The 18,646-nt window shown below is 44.2% G+C and overlaps 1 protein-coding gene across 3 annotated transcripts in view; it reads right to left on the bottom strand.

The window, feature by feature from the left end:
- Nucleotides 1-18,646, bottom strand: part of adam11 (ADAM metallopeptidase domain 11) — a 53,031-nt gene that overhangs the window by 15,121 nt on the left and 19,264 nt on the right. For 2 of the 3 annotated variants that reach the window (XM_052488060.1, XM_052488059.1), the window contains exons 5-17: nt 18,451-18,533; nt 18,267-18,330; nt 15,798-15,864; nt 15,219-15,352; nt 10,606-10,680; nt 6,340-6,411; nt 5,473-5,639; nt 4,605-4,689; nt 4,323-4,413; nt 3,932-4,083; nt 3,710-3,781; nt 2,832-2,924; nt 2,474-2,554 (exon numbers count right to left, since the gene is read on the bottom strand). In XM_052488060.1, the coding sequence (XP_052344020.1) occupies nt 2,474-2,554; nt 2,832-2,924; nt 3,710-3,781; nt 3,932-4,083; nt 4,323-4,413; nt 4,605-4,689; nt 5,473-5,639; nt 6,340-6,411; nt 10,606-10,680; nt 15,219-15,352; nt 15,798-15,864; nt 18,267-18,330; nt 18,451-18,533 (1,236 nt within the window). Of the gene's footprint in view, nt 1-2,473; nt 2,555-2,831; nt 2,925-3,709; nt 3,782-3,931; nt 4,084-4,322; nt 4,414-4,604; nt 4,690-5,472; nt 5,640-6,339; nt 6,412-10,605; nt 10,681-13,955; nt 14,416-15,218; nt 15,353-15,797; nt 15,865-18,266; nt 18,331-18,450; nt 18,534-18,646 lie in introns of those variants that run through there. The other variant, XM_052488063.1, reaches the window with a different exon arrangement.

Genomic DNA, 18,646 nt, shown 5'->3' with positions numbered 1-18,646 from the left:
ACTATGCTGTATTTTTTTTTGTTTTTTAGGTATTATTTCTTACATTGTTACCCAAGGAAATCTTAATCCTTACTACATACCGCCGGGAATAACTATTGAATATAAGAGCGACGGCAACTTGCCAACATTACGACCAGGAATACGACTTTCCCGAAGCAGATCCTCTATTTGGACCACCACCCAGGACAATGGATCTAAATCACAGAAGCCGACCCAAAACAACAGCTCTGCAGAAGGGGCAAACGGAGCGGCGTATAGTACTCGCCAATGTCCAGTCGCTTGACAACAAGGTAGACAAAATTTGAGCAAGGGTTACCTTCCAGAGAAACATCAGAGACTAACATTCTCTGTTTCAAGGAAACGTGGCTCTCTCGGGAGATGTTGTCGGAATCGGTTCAGCCAGTGGCCTTCTCCATGCATCGAGCCGACAGAGATAAACACCTCTCTGGGAAGAGGAAGGGCGCGCGTGTATGCTATATGATTAACGACTCATGGTGTTATCATAACAACATACAGGAACTCAAGTCCTTCTGCTCACCCGACCTAGAATTCCTTACAATCAAATGCCGGCCATATTACCTCCCAAGAGGTAATACATTCCCCCTCAAGCAGTCACCAAGACGGCCATCCGGTAACTTCATTGGACTCTATGTAAACTGGAAACCATATATCCGGAGGCTGCATTTATTGTAGCTGGGGATTTTAACAAAGCAAATTTAAGAACAAGGCTGCCTAAATTATATCAGCATATTGATTGCAGTACTCGCGGGGGTAATACACTCGATCACTGCTACTTTAACTTCCGCGATGCAATCAGAGCCCTCCCCTGCCCTCGGGCAAATCCGACCACGACGCCATCATACCGGCCAGCCTAGACCCACTTCAGTTTGCTTACCGCTCCAACAGGACCACAGACGATGCAATCGGCATCACACTGCACACTGTCCTATCCCATCTGGACAAGAGGAATAACTTTGTAAGAATGCTGTTCATTGACTATAGCTCAGCATCCAACACCATAGTACTCTCCAAGCTCATCATCAAGCTGGAGGCACTGGGTCTCAACCACACCTTGTGCAATTGGGTCCTGGACTTTGACTGTTTGATGTTTCCACCCCCATGCTTCACAGTAGGTATAAACCAGTGTTCTTTGAAAAAGATGCAACTCAGCATTCTTTGTCCTCCAAACATGAGAAAACAAAATCAATAAAATCACATTGTAGTTGAGTATTTTTACCAAAAAGTTCTATTTTGGTTTCATCTGACCATATGACATTCTCCCAATCCTCTTCTGGATCATCCAAATTCTCTCCAGCAAACTTCAGACAGGCCTGGACATGTACTGGCTTAAGCAGTGGGACACGTCTGGCACTGCAGGATTTGAGTCCCTGGCGGCGTAGTGTGTTACTGATGGTAGGCTTTGTTACTTTGGTCCCAGCTCTCTGCAGGTCATTCACTAGGTCCCCCCGTGTGGTTCTGGGATTTTTGCTCACCTTTCTTGTGATCATTTTGAACCCACGGGGTGAGATCTTGCGTGGAGCCCCAGATCGAGGGAGATTATCAGTGGTCTTGTATGTCTTCCATTTCCTAATAATTGTTCCCACAGTTGATTTCTTCAAACCAAGCTGCTTACCTATTGCAGATTCAATCTTCCCAGCCTGGTGCAGGTCTACAATTTTGTTTCTGGTGTCTTTTGACAGCTCTTTGGTCTTGGCCATAGTGGAGTTTAGAGTGTGACTGTTTGAAGGTTGTGGACAGATGTCTTTTATACTGATAACAAGTTCAAACAGGTGCCATTAATACAGCTAACGAGTGGAGGACAGAGGAGCCTCTTAAAGAAGAAGTTACAGGTCTGTGAGAGCCAGAAATCTTGCTTGTTTGTAGGTGACCAAATACTTATTTTCCACCACAATTTACAAATAAATTCATTAAAAATCCTACAATGTGATTGTCTGGATTTTTTTTCTTCTCATTTTGTCTGTCATAGTTTAAGTGTACCTATGATGCAAATTACAGGCCTCTCTCATCTTTTTAAGTGGGAGAACTTTCACAATTGGTGGCTGACTAAATACTTTTTTGCCCCACTGTATTTATATGTACACATTCTCATTCACCCCTTTAGATTTGTGTGCATTTGGTAGTTGTTGGGAAATTGTTAGATTACTCGTGAGACATTACTGCACTGTCGGCAACTAGAAGCATTTCGCTACACTAGCATTAACATCTGCTAACCATGTGTATGTGACCAATACCATTTGATTTGAAAAGGATATACTTGCACATCTAGTAAGAACAAAAGTTCCCACACTAAGAGCTTACTTTTTTTAGGGGTTATTGCAAAACTTAAAACTTTGCAACCAAGCAGTGTGTGGGATTGTACAGTATATTCACGTTGGCTTTGCGCTGCGAGTAAAATAGTAGTGTACAAAATGAGGGTATCCTGAACACTGACTTAGCGTATTAGCCGTCTCACCTGGCTGGAGTCTCCGGGACACGTCTCCGGGACGTCACAGTCGTTGGTCACTTCGCGACACGTCACCCCCCTGAGCTCGTACTGTCACACAAAGTCATCACTATTTTCACAGCACCGATTTGATTGTATAGGCGACGGTAATTATACATGAAAACTACAACTGCATAGAATAACGTAAAACAGTCAGAAATGGCAACCAAACTGTGGCTGATATCAGTTAAAGTTAAAAAAAAATAAATAATAATAATTGGATGTCTAATAATGTCTAGTTGCAACAAGTTAACAAGACAGTCGTCCTAGTGGTGGACACATGTACAAGTGTAATGCTGGTGTATTTAGTTAAGAGTTAAGTTCTCACCCTGCAACCTCTACAGCAGAGGCCAGTGCTGCACATGGCGTCGTGGGTCAAGGTGCACTTCTTACAGCAGGCTCCTCCGCTCCGCGCACACTCCTGCAACCATACCACACACTCTTGTAGCAACACACAATACTAAACGCAGAGGCTAAAGGCGTCGCCATGCTTCCCATTCAAAACAGTTCGGAACAGTTTGTGCATATATTATGATGCAGCAATGGTTTTTCAGGCTGTTCATGTACACCAAATAATTATTGAATTTCGGTCACAGAAGTCTATGCCCCTTTGTTGGTCATTGGTCAACAGTAGGGATTCTTTAATGAAGTGTGATGTAATTCTACGATAGACGACTTGGTTTCATGCACATTTTTTCACTTGAGATATACTGCACCAAACACCTTAGTTGGATGTAAAATTGCACGACTAAGATCTCCTCAGAAAAACTACAAAACGAATGACAGATTTCTTGAGTTATCTTAGACTATTTCTGACTATTTTGAGGAAGTGTATACTGGCTTCGGCATCTCAAAAAACAAACAGTACTATTGCTGATTTTTTCTTCTTTTTCAAGCGAAAGTGTTATTTTTTTATTCCCCCCCAATTTCGAACTTGTCTCATCGCCGCAACTCCCTGACAGGCTCGGGAGTCGAAGGTCACGTCATGTCAACACTCGCCCGCTTAACCCGGAAGCCAACCGCACCAATGTGTCGGAGGAAACACTGTTCACCCGACGACCTCAGTCAGTCAGCCTGCAGGCGGGAGGCCCAAGCGAAGGTCTTTTAAGGGAGTACGCAAGCACGCTCGTTCGGTTCGCCTAACCGATTTCGGCTAGGCGCCACCCGACCCGAAGCATTCAGAAGGGATTTTATTGTAGGACTCACCACATGGGATCCACAATCACACTCCTCCCCCACCTCCACAAAGCCATTGCCACACTCTGGAGAGTCCAGCAGCTACAAGGAACACAACAGGGGGGTCAGGAGTCAACACGAGAAACAAAAACAATGCCTTTGTTTGAATGTTTTCTGGCATTCCCCAGAATGGAACTTCCTCCACCACCACCTTCCCTGCACCATTTCCAACCAACCGCAGCCAGAGCTTACCTTGCTGGGCTTATTGAAGAGGCAGCTGCCCCCACCCTGCTGGAGAAAGCGAAGGTACTCATCCACACTGCAGCGTGAGAACTTCCTAGGAAGATAGTAGCCGGTGTCCTCCATGATGCAGCCTAGCCATGGGTCGGGACACCTGCAGTCCCCTATAGGGCCAGAGAATCAAGGACATGTCACATGACTGGGGACAAGACCAGGGTCTTCTTACTTGCTGTTACACACTTTGCGACAACTGTTGATGTAAAAGAAAGGTCTTAATAACTAACATTTGATTGAATTTGAAAAGAGGCTGCTATGCTGTTTACATTGCGCCAGGTTGAGTTGCGTCCTATTTTCTGTGACAGTGTGTACAGAAGTTATTGAAGTGGATGAATGCAGGTCTTACCAGCCGTAGGGCGCTCCTTGTTCCACATCATGCCAATGTTCTGCCCCAGGCTCTGACACAACGTGATGGCCATGGGACCCACGTTGCCGTACTAAAACACACACATGCAAGACAAGTGAGAAAACGCACACACAAGCAGTATATTTAGCTTCTTCCAAACAGGCGGTTTCACTCGGCTACGCCTCAGGAGTCTTGTACTCCGAATTGGAATAGCCCTGCCCTAATAGGCTTCTTTTGTGGAGTTGGGTGAGTCAATGACTGTAAAAACAAAAAAGGCCTGACCTCGTTGACTCCTCCTCCCCGCGTGAGGGAACAGATACCCCCAATGTAGGCTGTGCCACTGCGGCTACTCTGGAAGGTCCTCCCCCTACAGGACACACAGGAGCTATCATCAAGTTTTAATGTACGGTGCACAAGAACAGTGAAATGCCTTTGCCAGCTCTAAACCCAACAACACAGTAATGATTAGCAATGTAGTACTAAAAATAACATAAGGTAGAACAGAAACACACAAGAAATAAAAATAACAAATAAGAAGAACATAAGTAACAATCTATATACAGGATGAGTCCCAATACCATATTTACAATGTGCAGGGGATACTGTATAGGTGTACATGTCACGTGTACTAAGACGGGTGTAATAACATCAGTGGTGGAAAAAGTACTCAATTGTCATATCTGATTAGAAGTAAAGATGCCTTAACAGAAAATGACTCAAGTAAATGTTACCCAGTAAAGTACTACTTGAGTAAAAGTATCTGGTTTAAAATGTCCTTAAGTACATTGGTAGAAAAAGTACTAAATTGTCATACTTGAGAAAGAGTACAAAGTAAAAGTATGCTATACATCAAATTCCTTATATTAAGCAAACTAGATGGCAAAAAATATAAATAGTAAAGTAAAGTACAGATACCCCAAAACACTACTCGAGTAGTACTTAAAAGTATTTTTACTTAAGTACTTTACACCACTGAATAACATGCTTATAACAGTTGCTTTGGACATTCCCCCAGTCCACTTACGTCAGGCAGTATCAAGCACCGAATTAAATAGAAGTCTAGAATGGACATTGGTATTCCATCAATATGACTATTGTGTGTATTATATTGTGTCTGTATGGTTTCAAGTGTTATAAGGGGAGAACCCACGAGAAGAGGTGTGTGGCATCGCTGCGCTCTTTGATGCTCTCCTTCCTGTACTTCATGAAGTCCCTCAGGGTCAGCAAGGGGTCATTGCCCACGGACACCATGTTCTGGGATGACCACGTCTCCATGGCGACCAGCACGATCCGCGTGTTGAGCTGGTCCTTGTAGATCTGAGGTCAAAGAGTCACGATGACAACTGTCAACCATTGCCCGAACAACTGTTCATGTAATCTTGGCACCCAGAACTAAAATCAGCTACTCGGTTTTGGTCAACATTTGAATGTTAAGGTTGCCACAAGAGATTACTACACATGATTTACTTCACTAACACTATGATGTAATGAACAGTAGTTCATTTGAAAGAAATTTCACTACTGCGCAATTTTAACTGATTATGATGTATATTAGATAGATGATCAACACAACTGATATAAACCTGACGATCAATACGGACAGTAACATCTTAGAGTAAACAAGGAAACATAAAAGTGGAAAAGTGGATATGGAGTGTGTGTGTGTGTGTGTGTGTGTGTGTGTGTGTGTGTGTGTGTGTGTGTGTGTGTGTGTGTGTGTGTGTGTGTGTGTGTGTGTGTGTGTGTGTTAGCGGTTGACACGGGAGTGCCATTTTATTCCTGTACTGTCCTGATCCAACAACAATTCTATAACCCTGACATGTCCTCCTAAAAAAAAGTCTGTTTAAAATTATTCCTGTACTGCCCGTTCCTGTGAGGACTGTCGATCCTGTCCCAAACTTGACATTAGGATTTCATTCCCATTCCTGAGGAAGTCCTGCAGAACCTGCATGAACCCGAGGTAATGTCAACCTCTAGTGTGTGTGTCTGCATGTGTGCAGAGGCAGACGGCTCTCACCGCGTCTGCCATATTGACGACCGCTTTGGCAAAGTTCCTCGTCTGCGACGACGACCGACGCAGCTGCACAAACTACAGCACAGGGCAGAGGGAAGGACCAAGAGCAGAGGGTGGGTGGGGAGGGGAGAAACAGAGATATCCATATTAACCAATTACAATAAATAAACAACCAAAACCTCAAATATTTGATTACGTAGGACAGTGATCCTTATTCCTGCTCTTGGATAGTGTCGTGGAAATATTGAATTAAATATTTCTCAGATACCAGAGCTTGTGAATTCAAATAGAGTTTATTCCAAAAAGTAGCAAAGCCGAGCAACTCCATGGAAGAACTGACTCTCCATTCTTAGTACTTTGCTTTAATACAGTCTTACCCTTACATAACATAGTCACCCCACTTCTATGTAAGTGATTGATACCTTCTAGTCTTGGCCACCATAATCTTGTGACCTTTCTTATTGGCACAGACATTAGGGCATACAGTTGAAGTCGGGAGTTTATATACACCTTAGCCAAATGTATTTAACTCAGTTTTTCACAATTCCTGACATATAATCCTAGGAAACATTCCCTGTTTTAGGTCAGTTAGGATCACCTCTTTATTTTAAGAATGTGAAAATGTCAGAATAATAGTGGAGAGAATTATTTATTTCAGCTTTTATTTTTTTCATCACATTCCCAGTGGGTCAGAAATTTACATACACTCAATTAGTATTTGGTAGCATTATCTTTAAATTGTTTAACTTGGGTCAAACGTTTCAGGTAGCCTTCCACAAGTTACCCACAATAAGTTGGGTGAATTTTGGCCCATTCCTCCTGACAGAGCTGGTGTAACTGAGTCAGGTTTGTAGGCCTCCTTGCTTGCACACACCTTTTCAGTTCTGCCCACACATTTTCTATAGGATTGAGGTCAGGGCTTTGTGATGGCCACTCCAATACCTTGACTTTGTTGTCCTTAAGCCATTTTGCCACAACTTTGGAAGTCTGCTTGGGGTCATTGTCCATTTTGAAGACCCATTTGCGACCAAGCATTAACTTCCTGACGGATATCTTGAGATGTTGCTTCAATATATCCACCTCATTTTCTTGCCTCATGATGCCATCTATTTTGTGAAGTGCACCAGTCCCTCCTGCAGCAAAGCACCCCCACAACATGGTGCTGCCACCCCCGTGCTTCATGGTTGGGATGGTGTTCTTCCCCCTTTTTCCTCCCAAAATAACGATGGTCATTATGGCCAAACAGTTCTATTTTTGTTTCATCAGACCAAAGGACATTTCTCCAAAAAGTACGATCTTTGTTCCCATGTGCAATTGCAATTCGTAGTCGCTTTTTTTATGCCGGTTTTGGAGCCGTGGCTTCTTCCTTGCTGAGCGGCCTTTCAGGTTATGTCGATATAGGACTCGTTTTACTGTGGATATAGATACTTTTGTACCTGTTTCCGCTAGTATCTTCACAAGGTCCTTTGCTGTTGTTCTGGGATTGATTTGCACTTTTCGCACCAAAGTACGTTCATCTCTAGGAGACAGAACGCGTCTCCTTCCTGAGCGATATGAAGGCTGTGTGGTCCCATGGTGTTTATACTTCCGTACTATTGTTTGTACAGATGAACATGGTACCTTCAGGCGTTTGGAAATTGCGCCCAAGGATGAACCAGACTTGGGAAGGCTACAATTATTTTTCTGAGGTCTTGGCTGATTTCTTTTGATTTTCCCATGATGTCAAGCAAAGAGGCACTGAGTTTGAAGGTAGGCCTTGAAATGAATACACAGGTACACCTCCAATTGACTCAAATTATGTCAATTAGCCTATCAGAAGCTTCTAATGCCATGACATAATTTTCCAAGCTGTTTACAGGCACAGTCAACTTAGTGTATGTAAACTTCAGACCCACTGGGATTGTGATACAGTGAATTATAAGGGAAATAATCTGTCTGTAAACAATTGTTGGAAAAATGACTTGTGTCATGCACAAAGTAGATGTCCTAACTGACTTGGCAAAACTATAGTTTGTTAACAAGAAATGTGTGGAGTGGTTGAAAAAATAAGTTTTAATGACTCCAACCTAAGTGTATGTAAACTTCCGACTTCAACTGTAGATTATATTGGTGGCGTGACACACAGACATGCACACTCCTACTGCAGGTCTAATAGTGCCTATAACTGATTAGCTAATGTTCCTGTTGTTGTCTATGTACGATGATCCCATGAGCATGTCCAGTAGCCTTCAGAAGATCAGATATGGCCCAGACCAGTCACGTCTTGTTGGTCTACCTTGCCTCATCCACATGGATTCTGCTTACATTATGTTTTATATATGTCTAATGGCTAACTCGATGTCGATCCAGCTTTGCACACTTACATGGACTCAGCCTTCATTGTGATAACAGGTCAAATTTTTCATTTATATCGATTCTTCTTTCTACTTCAAATAGAGAACAGTATAGGTCGTGAAAATCACCAGATGGCTGGAAATTCTCTAACAATAGCCGCTACAGGTTTTTTGCTCAACAGTGAAACACCTGATTCAGATCATCATTAGTTGAATCAGGTGTGATATAAAAAAAAAACTGCAGTCGTGCTGCTCTCCAGGAGCTGATGATCACTGATGTAGGGCATGTCAGTGCACTCTATGACAACATGAACCAAGTAAGTTGTGGCCATTCGATTAACTTTTCGATTTCCAATAAAAATAGAATGATGTACATTGCCTTCAGAAAGTATTCACATCCCCCTCGACTTTTTCCACATTTTGCTGTGTTACAAAGTGGGATTAAAATTGATTTCATTGTCATTTTTTTGGTCAATGATAAACACACACAATACTGTGTCAAAGTGGAAGAAACATACTAACATTTGTAAAAATGTATGGAAAATAAAACACCCCGAGTCAGTCTTTCTGGGTAAGACTCTAAGAGATTTCCACACATGGATTGTGCAACATTTGCCCATTATTCTTTTCAACATTTTTCAAGCTCTGTCAAATTGGTTGGTGATCATTACTAGACAACCATTTTCAGGTTTTGCCATAGATTTTAAATAAATTTTTTGTCAAAACTGTAACCAGGCCACTCAGAAACATTCACTGTCTTCTTGGTAAGCAACTCCAGTGTAGATTTGGCCTTGTGTTTTAGGTTTTCTGTCCTGCTGAAAAGGTGAATTCTTCTCCCAGTGTTTGGTGAAAAGCAGACAACTAGGTTTTCCTCTCAGATTTTTCCTGTGCTTAACTCCAATCCATTCATTTTTTTTTAAATCCTGAAAAAACGCCCCAGTCCTTAACGATTAGCATCCCATAACATGATGCAGCCACCACTATGCTTGAAAATATGGAGAGTGGTACTCAGTAATGTGTTGTATTGGATTTGACAAAACTCTTTTTTTTGCAGTATTACTTTAGTGGCTTGTTGCAAACAGAATGCATGTTTTGGAATATTTTTTATTCTGTACAGGCTTCCTTCTTTTTACTATGTCACTTAGGATAGTACTGTGAAGTAACTACAAAGTTGATCCATCTTCAGTTTCCTCCCATCACAGCCATTAAAGTCTGTAACAGTTTTAAAGTCACCATTGGACTCACGGTGAAATCCCTGAGCGGTTTCCTTCCTCTCCGGCAACTGAGTTAGAAAGGACGCCTGTACCTTTGTAGTGACTGGGTGTATTGATACACCTTCCAAAGTGTAATTAATAACTTCACCATGCTCAAAGTGATATTCAATGTCTGTTTTTTGTTTTTTTACTCACCTATCAAAAAATACATGTTAAACACTATTATTGTACACGAGTGAGTCTATGCAAGTTATTCTGTGACTTTTCAGCACATTTTTACTCCTGATCTTATTTAGAATTGCCATAAGAAAGGGGTTGAATACTTATTGACTCAAAACATTTCAGTAAAAAAAAAAAAAAAAAAACATATTTTCACTTTAACATTATGGGGTATTGTTTGTAGATCAGTGAAACAATCTCAATTTGATCCATTTTAAATTCAGTCTGGTGTGAAAACAAACGTATTAAATAGTTTTTCCCCCACCTTCATCAATCTACACACAATACCATATAAAATTAGGTATTTCTGTTTTGTACTTTTAATACATTTGCTAACATTTCTAAAAACCTGTTATTGCTTTGTCATTATGGGGTATTGTGTGTAGATTGATGAGGATTTCTGGTTGTTTTTTTTATCCATAAGGCTGTAATGTAACAAAATGTGGAAAAGGTCAAGGGGTCTGAATACTTTCCAAAGGCACTGTATGTCGACGTGAACGTACCAGGTCATGATCGTTCACCACCATCAGCTCGATGTACTTGGTCTCAGTCTGGACTGTGCGTTGACCTCGTCTGACCTGTGGTGGGGGGTATTGTCAATACTGATAGGATCGAAAGAAAGGGAAGCGCTGCTCTTGGATCAGCTTTCTCCATTCAAAACGTACCTTAACGCTATAATTATTTCACAACACTGACGAAAGTTCAGCCTCTAGAGAGATATTACCACCTATGATATTACCAACAATTTGGGACATCATTGCGCACATGTTAGACTACACATCATGAAATATAGAGACACATTACAGACAGCAGCCTCCAAAGTAGCTAAATAGAACAAATCAAATCAAAGTTTATTTGTCACGTGCGCCAAATACAACAGGTGTAGTAGACCTTACAGTGAAATGCTTACTTACAGGCTCTAACCAATAGTGTGAATAAAAATGTGTGTGTGTGTATGTGTAGGTAAGTAAAGAAATAAAACAACAGTAAAAAGACATTTGAAAATAAAAGTAGCAAGGCTATATACAGACACCGGTTAGTCAGGCTTATTGAGGTAATATGTACATTTAGGTATGGTTAAAGTGACTATGCATATATGATGAACATAGAGTAGCAGTAGCGTAAAAAGAGGGGTTGGCGGGTGGTGGGACACAATGCAGATAGCCCGCTTAGACAATGTGCGGGAGCACTGGTTGGTCGGGCCAATTGAGGTAGTATGTACATGAATGTATAGTTAAAAGTGACTATGCATATGTGATAAACAGAGAGTAGCAGCAGCATAAATTAGGGGGGGCACACAATGCAAATAGTCTGGGTAACCATTTGGTTACCCAGGGGTCTTATGGCTTGGGGGTATAAACTGTTGAGAAGCCTTTTTGTCCTAGACTTGGCACTCCGGTACCACTTGCCATGTGGTAGTAGAGAGAACAGTCGATGACTGGGGTGGCTGGGGTCTTTGACAATTTTTAGGGCCTTCCTCTGACACCGCCTGGTGTAGAGGTCCTGGATGGCAGGCAGCTTTGCCCCAGTGATGTACTGGGCCGTACACACTACCCTCTGAAGTGCCTTGCGGTCGGAGGCCGAGCAATTGCCTTACCAGGCAGTGATGCAACCGGTCAGGATGCTCTCGATGTTGCAGCTGTAGAACCTTTTGAGGATCTCAGGACCCATGACAAATCTTTTTAGTTTCCTGAGGGGGAATAGGCTTTGTCGTGCCCTCGTCACAACTGTCTTGGTGTGTTTGGACCATTCCAGTTTGTTGTTGATGTGGACACCAAGGAACTTGAAGCTCTCAACCTGCTCCACTACAGCCCGGTCGATGAGAATGGGAGCGTGCTTGGTGCTCCTTTTCCTGTAGTCCACAATCATCTCCTTAGTCTTGTTTACGTTGAGGGATAGGTTGTTATTCTGGCACCACCCGGCCAGGTCTCTGACCTCCTCCCTATAGGCCGTCTCGTCGTTGAACAGGCCTACTACCACTGTTGTGTCGTCTGCAAACTTAATGATGGTGTTGAAGTCGTGCCTGGCCATGCAGTCGTGGGTGAACAGGGAGTACAGGAGGGAACTGAGCACGCACCCCTGGGGAGCTACAGTGTTGAGGATCAGCGTGGCAGATGTGTTGTTACCTACCCTTACCACCTGGGGGCGGCCCGTCAGGAAGTCCAGGATCCAGTTGCAGAGGAAGGTGTTCAGTCCCAGGTTCCTTAGCTTAGTGATGAGCTTTGAGGGTACTATGGTGTTGAACGCTGATCTGTAGTCAATGAACAGCATTCTCACGTAGGTATTCCTTTTGTCCAGGTGGGAAAGGGCAGTGTGGAGTGCAATAGAGTGGTATGCAAATTGGAGTGGGTCTAGGGTTTCTGGGATAATGGTGTTGGTTTGAGCCATTACACAGACTTTCAAATCACTTCATGGCTACGGACGTGAGTGCTACAGGTCTGTAGTCATTTAGTCAGGTTGCCTTTGTGTTCTTGGGCACAGGGACTATGGTGGTCTGCTTGAAACATGTTGGTATTACAGACTCAATCAGGGACATGTTGAAAATGTCAGTGAAGACACCTGCCAGTTGGTCAGCACATGCCCGGAGCACACGTCCTGGTAATCAGTCTGGCCCCGTAGCCTTGTGTATGTTGACCTGTTTAAAGGTCTTACTCACGTCGGCTATGGAGAGCGTGATCACACAGTCGTCCGGAACAGCTGATGCTCTCATACATGCCTCAGTGTTGCTTGCCTCGAAGCGAGTATAGAAGTGATTTAGCTTGTCTGGTAGGCTCGTGTCACTGGGCAGCTCACGGCTGTGCTTCCCTTTGTAGTCTGTAATAGTTTGCAAGCCCTGCCACATCAGACGAGCGTCAGAGCCGGTCTAGTACGATTCGATCTTAGTCCTGTATTGACGCTTTGCCTGTTTGATGGTTCGTCACAGGGCATAATCGGGATTTCTTGTAAGCTTCCGGGTTAGAGTCCCGCACCCTTAAAGCGGCAGCTCTACCCTTTAATTCAGTGCGAATGTTGCCTGTAATCCATGGCTTCTGGTTGGGGTATGTACATACAGTCACTGTGGGGACGACGTCCTCGATGCACTTATTGATTATAAGTGAAGCCAGTGACTGATATGGTGTATTCCTCAATGTCATCGGAAGAATCCCGGAACATGTTCCAGTCTGTGATAGCAAAACAGTCCTGTAGTTTAGCATCTGCTTCATCTGACCACTTTTTTATAGATAGAGTCACTGGTGCTTCCTGCTTTAATTTTTGCTTGTAAGCAGGAATCAGGAGGATAGAGTTTGGGTCGGATTTACCAAATGGAGGGCGAGGGAGAGCTTTGTACGCGTCTCTGTGTGTGGAGTACAGGTGGTCTAGAATTTTTTTCCCTCTGGTTGCACATTTAACATGTTGATAGAGATTTGGTAGAACTGATTTAAGTTTCCCTGCATTAAAGTCTCCGGCCACTAGGAGCGCCGCCTCTGGGTGAGTGGTTTCCTGTTTGCTTATTTCCTTATACAGCTGACTGAGTGCGGTCTTAGTGCCAGCATCTGTTTGTGGTGGTAAATAAACAGCCACAGAAAGTATAGCTGAGAACTCTCTAGGCAAGTAGTGTGGAGTGCAATTTATCACAATATACTCTACTTCAAGCGAGCAAAATCTAGAGACTTCCTCAGATTTCATGCACCAGCTGTTATTTACAAATATGCACAGACCCCCCCCTCGTCTTACCGGAGTGTGCTGTTCTATCCTGCCGGTGCAGTGTATATACCGCTAGCTGAATACGCATGTCGTCATTCAGCCACGATTCCGTGAATCATAGGATATTACAGTACTTGATGTCCCATTGGTAGGATATTCGTGATCGTACCTCGTCTAATTTATTGTCCGATGATTGCACGTTGGCGAGTAATATTGACGGTAACGACAGCTTTCCTACTCGCCTTCTGCGGGTCCTGACGAGGCATCCGGCTCGTCGTCCTCTGTACCTGCGTCGCTTCCTCTTGCGAATAACTGGGATGTGTTTGGAGAACATCATGCTGTTGTTTGTTGTTGAAAAAAATCTTTTGTCTAATCCGAGGTGAGTGATCGCTGTCCTGATATCCAGGAGCTCTTTCCTGCCGTGAGATACGGTTGCAGAAACATTATGTACAAAATAAGATACAAATAACATGACATGTATTTCAATCGTGGTTTTCATTGGGAGCATCTTTTTATACGTCGCTTGTTTTGTCGTCAACTGCAAAGACAATGGCAACGTTGTATTTTGTAGTCAGCGTCGTTCCTGAAGCCGTCGGCGGTCACAGAGAGACCGACAATCCAAGTGATCTCCCCGGTGTGAAGTGACACGGGAGGGGGGGGGGAAAAACAGAGTCTGACAACGCACTTAGCTGTTCTTGCGAGTGGTCTGAGGCAGGCTTTAGATGATGAGTGTTTTCAAGTTCAACGTTAACAAGATGGTCTCGGGATTTAACCATGCTCCTACGAAGTTTGTAAAGATGGACCTAGCCTTAACATTATTTTCGGAAACCGGGCCCTGGTCACTGTATATGGAATAAAGTACCATTTCAGATGCAACCTTATTCACCTCAGTTGAGAACACATACCTTTGCTAACCATACTGGAATGTACTGCAGCTACTGCAGATGAAACTCTATAGCCCAAGTTCTTGTCCTTGAGAAGGGCAGCCACACTTTGATTTCAGCCTCGATTCATCTGCTATTAAATCGCTGTGTCTGAAAGTGATATAACGGTGGCTGGCTCTGGTTACTCAGGCATTCTACTCTTGCTACACATCAGCCAATACGCAAGGGATATTTGTGAGCACATAAAGATAATAAATTGATTGTGTTCCGTGTGAGATTAAATGTGTTGCATTGTAAAACATTGACTGTGTTGTTTCCTTGTGTCGTGTTACATTATTGGCTTGTTCTCAGTTTTAGTTAGTGTCTCTGCAAGCAGTGTGTATTTGGCAACACTGTAGCTTTGTGTGTGTGGCAACCGTGGGTGTTTACAGGTGTGTGTGTGTGTGTGTGTGTGTGTGTGTGTGTGTGTGTGTGTGTGTGTGTGTGTGTATATATGTGTTTGCACATGCATGAGTGTGTGCCAGCTTATCAGGACATCAGTTCCTCACCTGTCTCTTTGAACGGCTCAACCCTTCCTCTGTGAAGATGGGCTCCTCCGGCTCCGACAAGATACCATCATCACCAGCAGGGTCACTGTCATTTACAGAGTTCCCTTCAGTGTCACTGCTGTTCAATGAGCAACCTGTGAAGGAGGGGAAAAAGAGAAAGGGAGGGGGGAAATGGGTAGGAGTGCGGAAGGGAAGAGAGAAGAGGATGAGAGGAGAGAGAACAGGGTAGGAGGGAGAAGAGGTGATATGAGCAGTGCACACCCACCAGTCCCTTCTCTCAATGAAGCCATGTCCATTTTTGTCAAATGATCCACAGAGGAAATCAATATCCTGCAGACAGTGTGGTGGTGGAGGGAGGCCGGGTGGAAAGGTGAGTGAAGCAGGGGAGCTTATGGCGGAGCAAAAACTAACACAGACAGAGTATTTTAAGGCTTTAGAACTGGAGACAAGAGGAAAGGAGGCGGCGAGGAGAAAACTCCAATTTAGACTATTGAGATGCACCCCAAGACACAGGCAAAAGGTAGGGGATGACGGACAAAGAGGAGAGATGGGTTATTAAAGGTCAGCTAGAGGTTTTACCTGGACATTGTAGTGACAGTAGCAGGTCCAGGTCAGCCATTCGATACACCACGTGATCATTCTGCTTCTACAGTAGTACACACAGAGCCACAACAGAGTTAGAACCAATTACAGTTGTGAATACAGAAAAGGTTAGTACCCACCATTCTGATGACATATTGGTTGCCAATGGTTAAGTGCTATAACTGTTATTGACTGATCATCTCCACCCCCCTCTCTTTTTGCCACCCTGTCCAGCACTCGAGACCGCCGAGTGCCGAGGCCCGTACAAATAGTCTGTCTTCAGTTACGACACTCGCTACCGAGATCAAAACTGCCTCTGGAAGCAACGTCAGCACAAGAATTGTTCGTCGGGCGCTTCATGAAATGGGTTTCCATGTCCGAGCAAGTGGACACAAGCCTAAGATCACCATGCGCAATGTTAAGTGTCGGTTGGATTGGTGTAAAGCTCGTCGCCGTTGGACTCTGGAGCAGCGGAAAAGCCTTCTCTCACGCTTCACCATCTGGCAGTCCGAGAGACGAATCGCTACCTGACCCAATGCATAGTGCCAACTGTAAAGTTTGGTGGAGGAGGAATAATGGTCTGGGGCTGATTTTCATGGTTCGGGCTAGGCCTCTTAGTTCCAGTGAAGGGGAAAATGTTCACGCAACAGCATACAATGCCATGCTAGACGATTCTGTGTTTCCAACTTTGTGGGGAAGTCCCTTTCTTGCTTCAGCATGACAAAGCCCCCGTGCACCAAGCGAGGTCCATACAGAAATGGTTTGTCGAGATCAGTGTGGAAGAACTTGACTGGCCCTGACCTCAACCCCATCGAACACCTTTGGGAGGAATTGGAACGCCGACTGCGAGCCAGGCCTCATCGCCCAACATCACACCTCACTAATACTCTTGTGGCTGAATGGAAGTCCCCGCAGCAATGTCTAGTGGAAAGCCTTCCCAGAAGAGTGGAGGCTGATATAGCAGCAAATGGGGGAGCAACTCCATATTAATGCCCATGATTTCAGAATGAGACGGTCGACAAGCAGGTGTCCACATACTTTCGGTCACATAGCGCATACGTAATAAAGAGAGCAAAGCGCCATAATGCATAATTGATTGCTGGGCTTTCAGGATGGCATCATCGAGCATTTCATGGCTGCATGGAGAGTCTAACTTGAGCAGAGGAGCTGAATACTTCATGAAAATGACCCATCTGGGGAAAGGGGGGGGGTGGGGGGGGGGCATCTGATATTCAGGAGGGAGAGGCCACATCGATCTATCGTTCCAGTCCATGTAATGGAGCTGTGTACCGTACCTCGATTGCCTGTCGTCCTAATGGAATAGCCTTCAGCCTCTTCTATCCTTACCACTCGCTTTTCTCTCCTTTTCTTCCACACTCACTTTTCCTCTCTCCTCCCACTCTGTTTCGGAGCCGAAACGGATCTCTCAAAAGGAGAGGTCCACAATGTTGTGGAGTCTGGGACAAAGCCCTAATATCACGTTGGTTGACATATTATATCATCCTATACTGGTGCTGCTTGCCCCTAACATCCAAGGCTGAGAGTGAACGTATTTTCCCCCACTACTCACGTTTGAACTAAATGGCTCTGGGATGAACTATACACACACAGTGCATAATCATGTTAGAGCCAAGTGTATGGCTTATTTGTCTACAGACATCAAGGATGGTGTCCTCTGTGGGGTTTCGTAATGTATGGCTGGGACCAGAACCGTATACTGTATGGGTATATATACAATGGCTTTGGCTTGGATGGCAAACAGGCGGTTATAGTTCATCCTGAATAGAAGGAGACAGATGGGACAGAGGTTAAAGCGATAGATTCAAAGACCGCCAACGAGTCCGCACCGAATGGTCTTGGAGATGCACGGAAAGAAATAAAACAAAAAGAAAAATAGATTCAGCTGTCAATTCCATCAAGCCCACACATTGTGTCCTTCGCTTTTCCACAGCAACTTGTTTTTTCCCCCATGGACAAACATAATCAGAACGTTCTTTTGGGGGGGGGTAGTTGAAAAGTCCACGAGCCCTTCCAAACTTACTATATGCTTCCAGATTTCAGAATAAGACGTGCGTGTGCAGGCAGTAGCTTGTAAAGGACGACACCTGCACAAACATTGCTATGGTGCATTTGATTGAATTCCAGTCTTAGTATAGTTAATTAGTTCTCTCTCTCTCTCACACACCATGGGACTGTGTATCAATGCAATACTTTTGGCACTGCACAGCACAGATGGAGTATCGCTATCTGTGCTGCCAGTGAGCGAGAGAGGGAGAGAGAGAAAGAGGTAAACAACGGAGAGGGAAAGAGAGTTGAACGAGTCCGATGCAGAGAGAGAGAGAGAACACGCGGTCTCTCTACTGAGCAGTGGGCTGGAGCCACTTCCAAGACGAATCCACCGGCAGCTCCCCATTTTTCATCTAAGGGTATCCCACCCCTCCATCCTCTTCCCTTATTCATACTCACTTCCCCACCGGTATTGAGAACAGGCTCGATCCCATAGGAGAAGTTCCCATCGGAAAACATCCCACTGGAGAGAGAGAGAGAGAGAAAGCAAGAGTGAGGCTAGTAGAGTTTGTAGTAACAAATGGGAACTCTGGTAGGCATGGAGGCATGGAATGTGCAGAGGGTGGGTATAGCCTCAACTCACCGTAATCCATGGCAGGTAGAGAGAGCAACCCACGAGCCTGGTACCCCCCTCAGTCGCCCATGGTAGTAACAGTGTTCCCCTCCCTGTAAACACACACAACCATTCACTCAGTATTAATTCTACTTTGCCCTCCCAAGTTAAAGAAACAAAGGCACAAGTCGATGAAATAGAGTGAGCTAACCAACGACGAAAATGC

This window comes from Oncorhynchus keta, chromosome 3 (assembly GCF_023373465.1).
Source record: "Oncorhynchus keta strain PuntledgeMale-10-30-2019 chromosome 3, Oket_V2, whole genome shotgun sequence".
NCBI classification, from domain to species: domain Eukaryota; kingdom Metazoa; phylum Chordata; class Actinopteri; order Salmoniformes; family Salmonidae; genus Oncorhynchus; species Oncorhynchus keta.
This window is presented reverse-complemented; position numbering and strand designations above follow the sequence as displayed.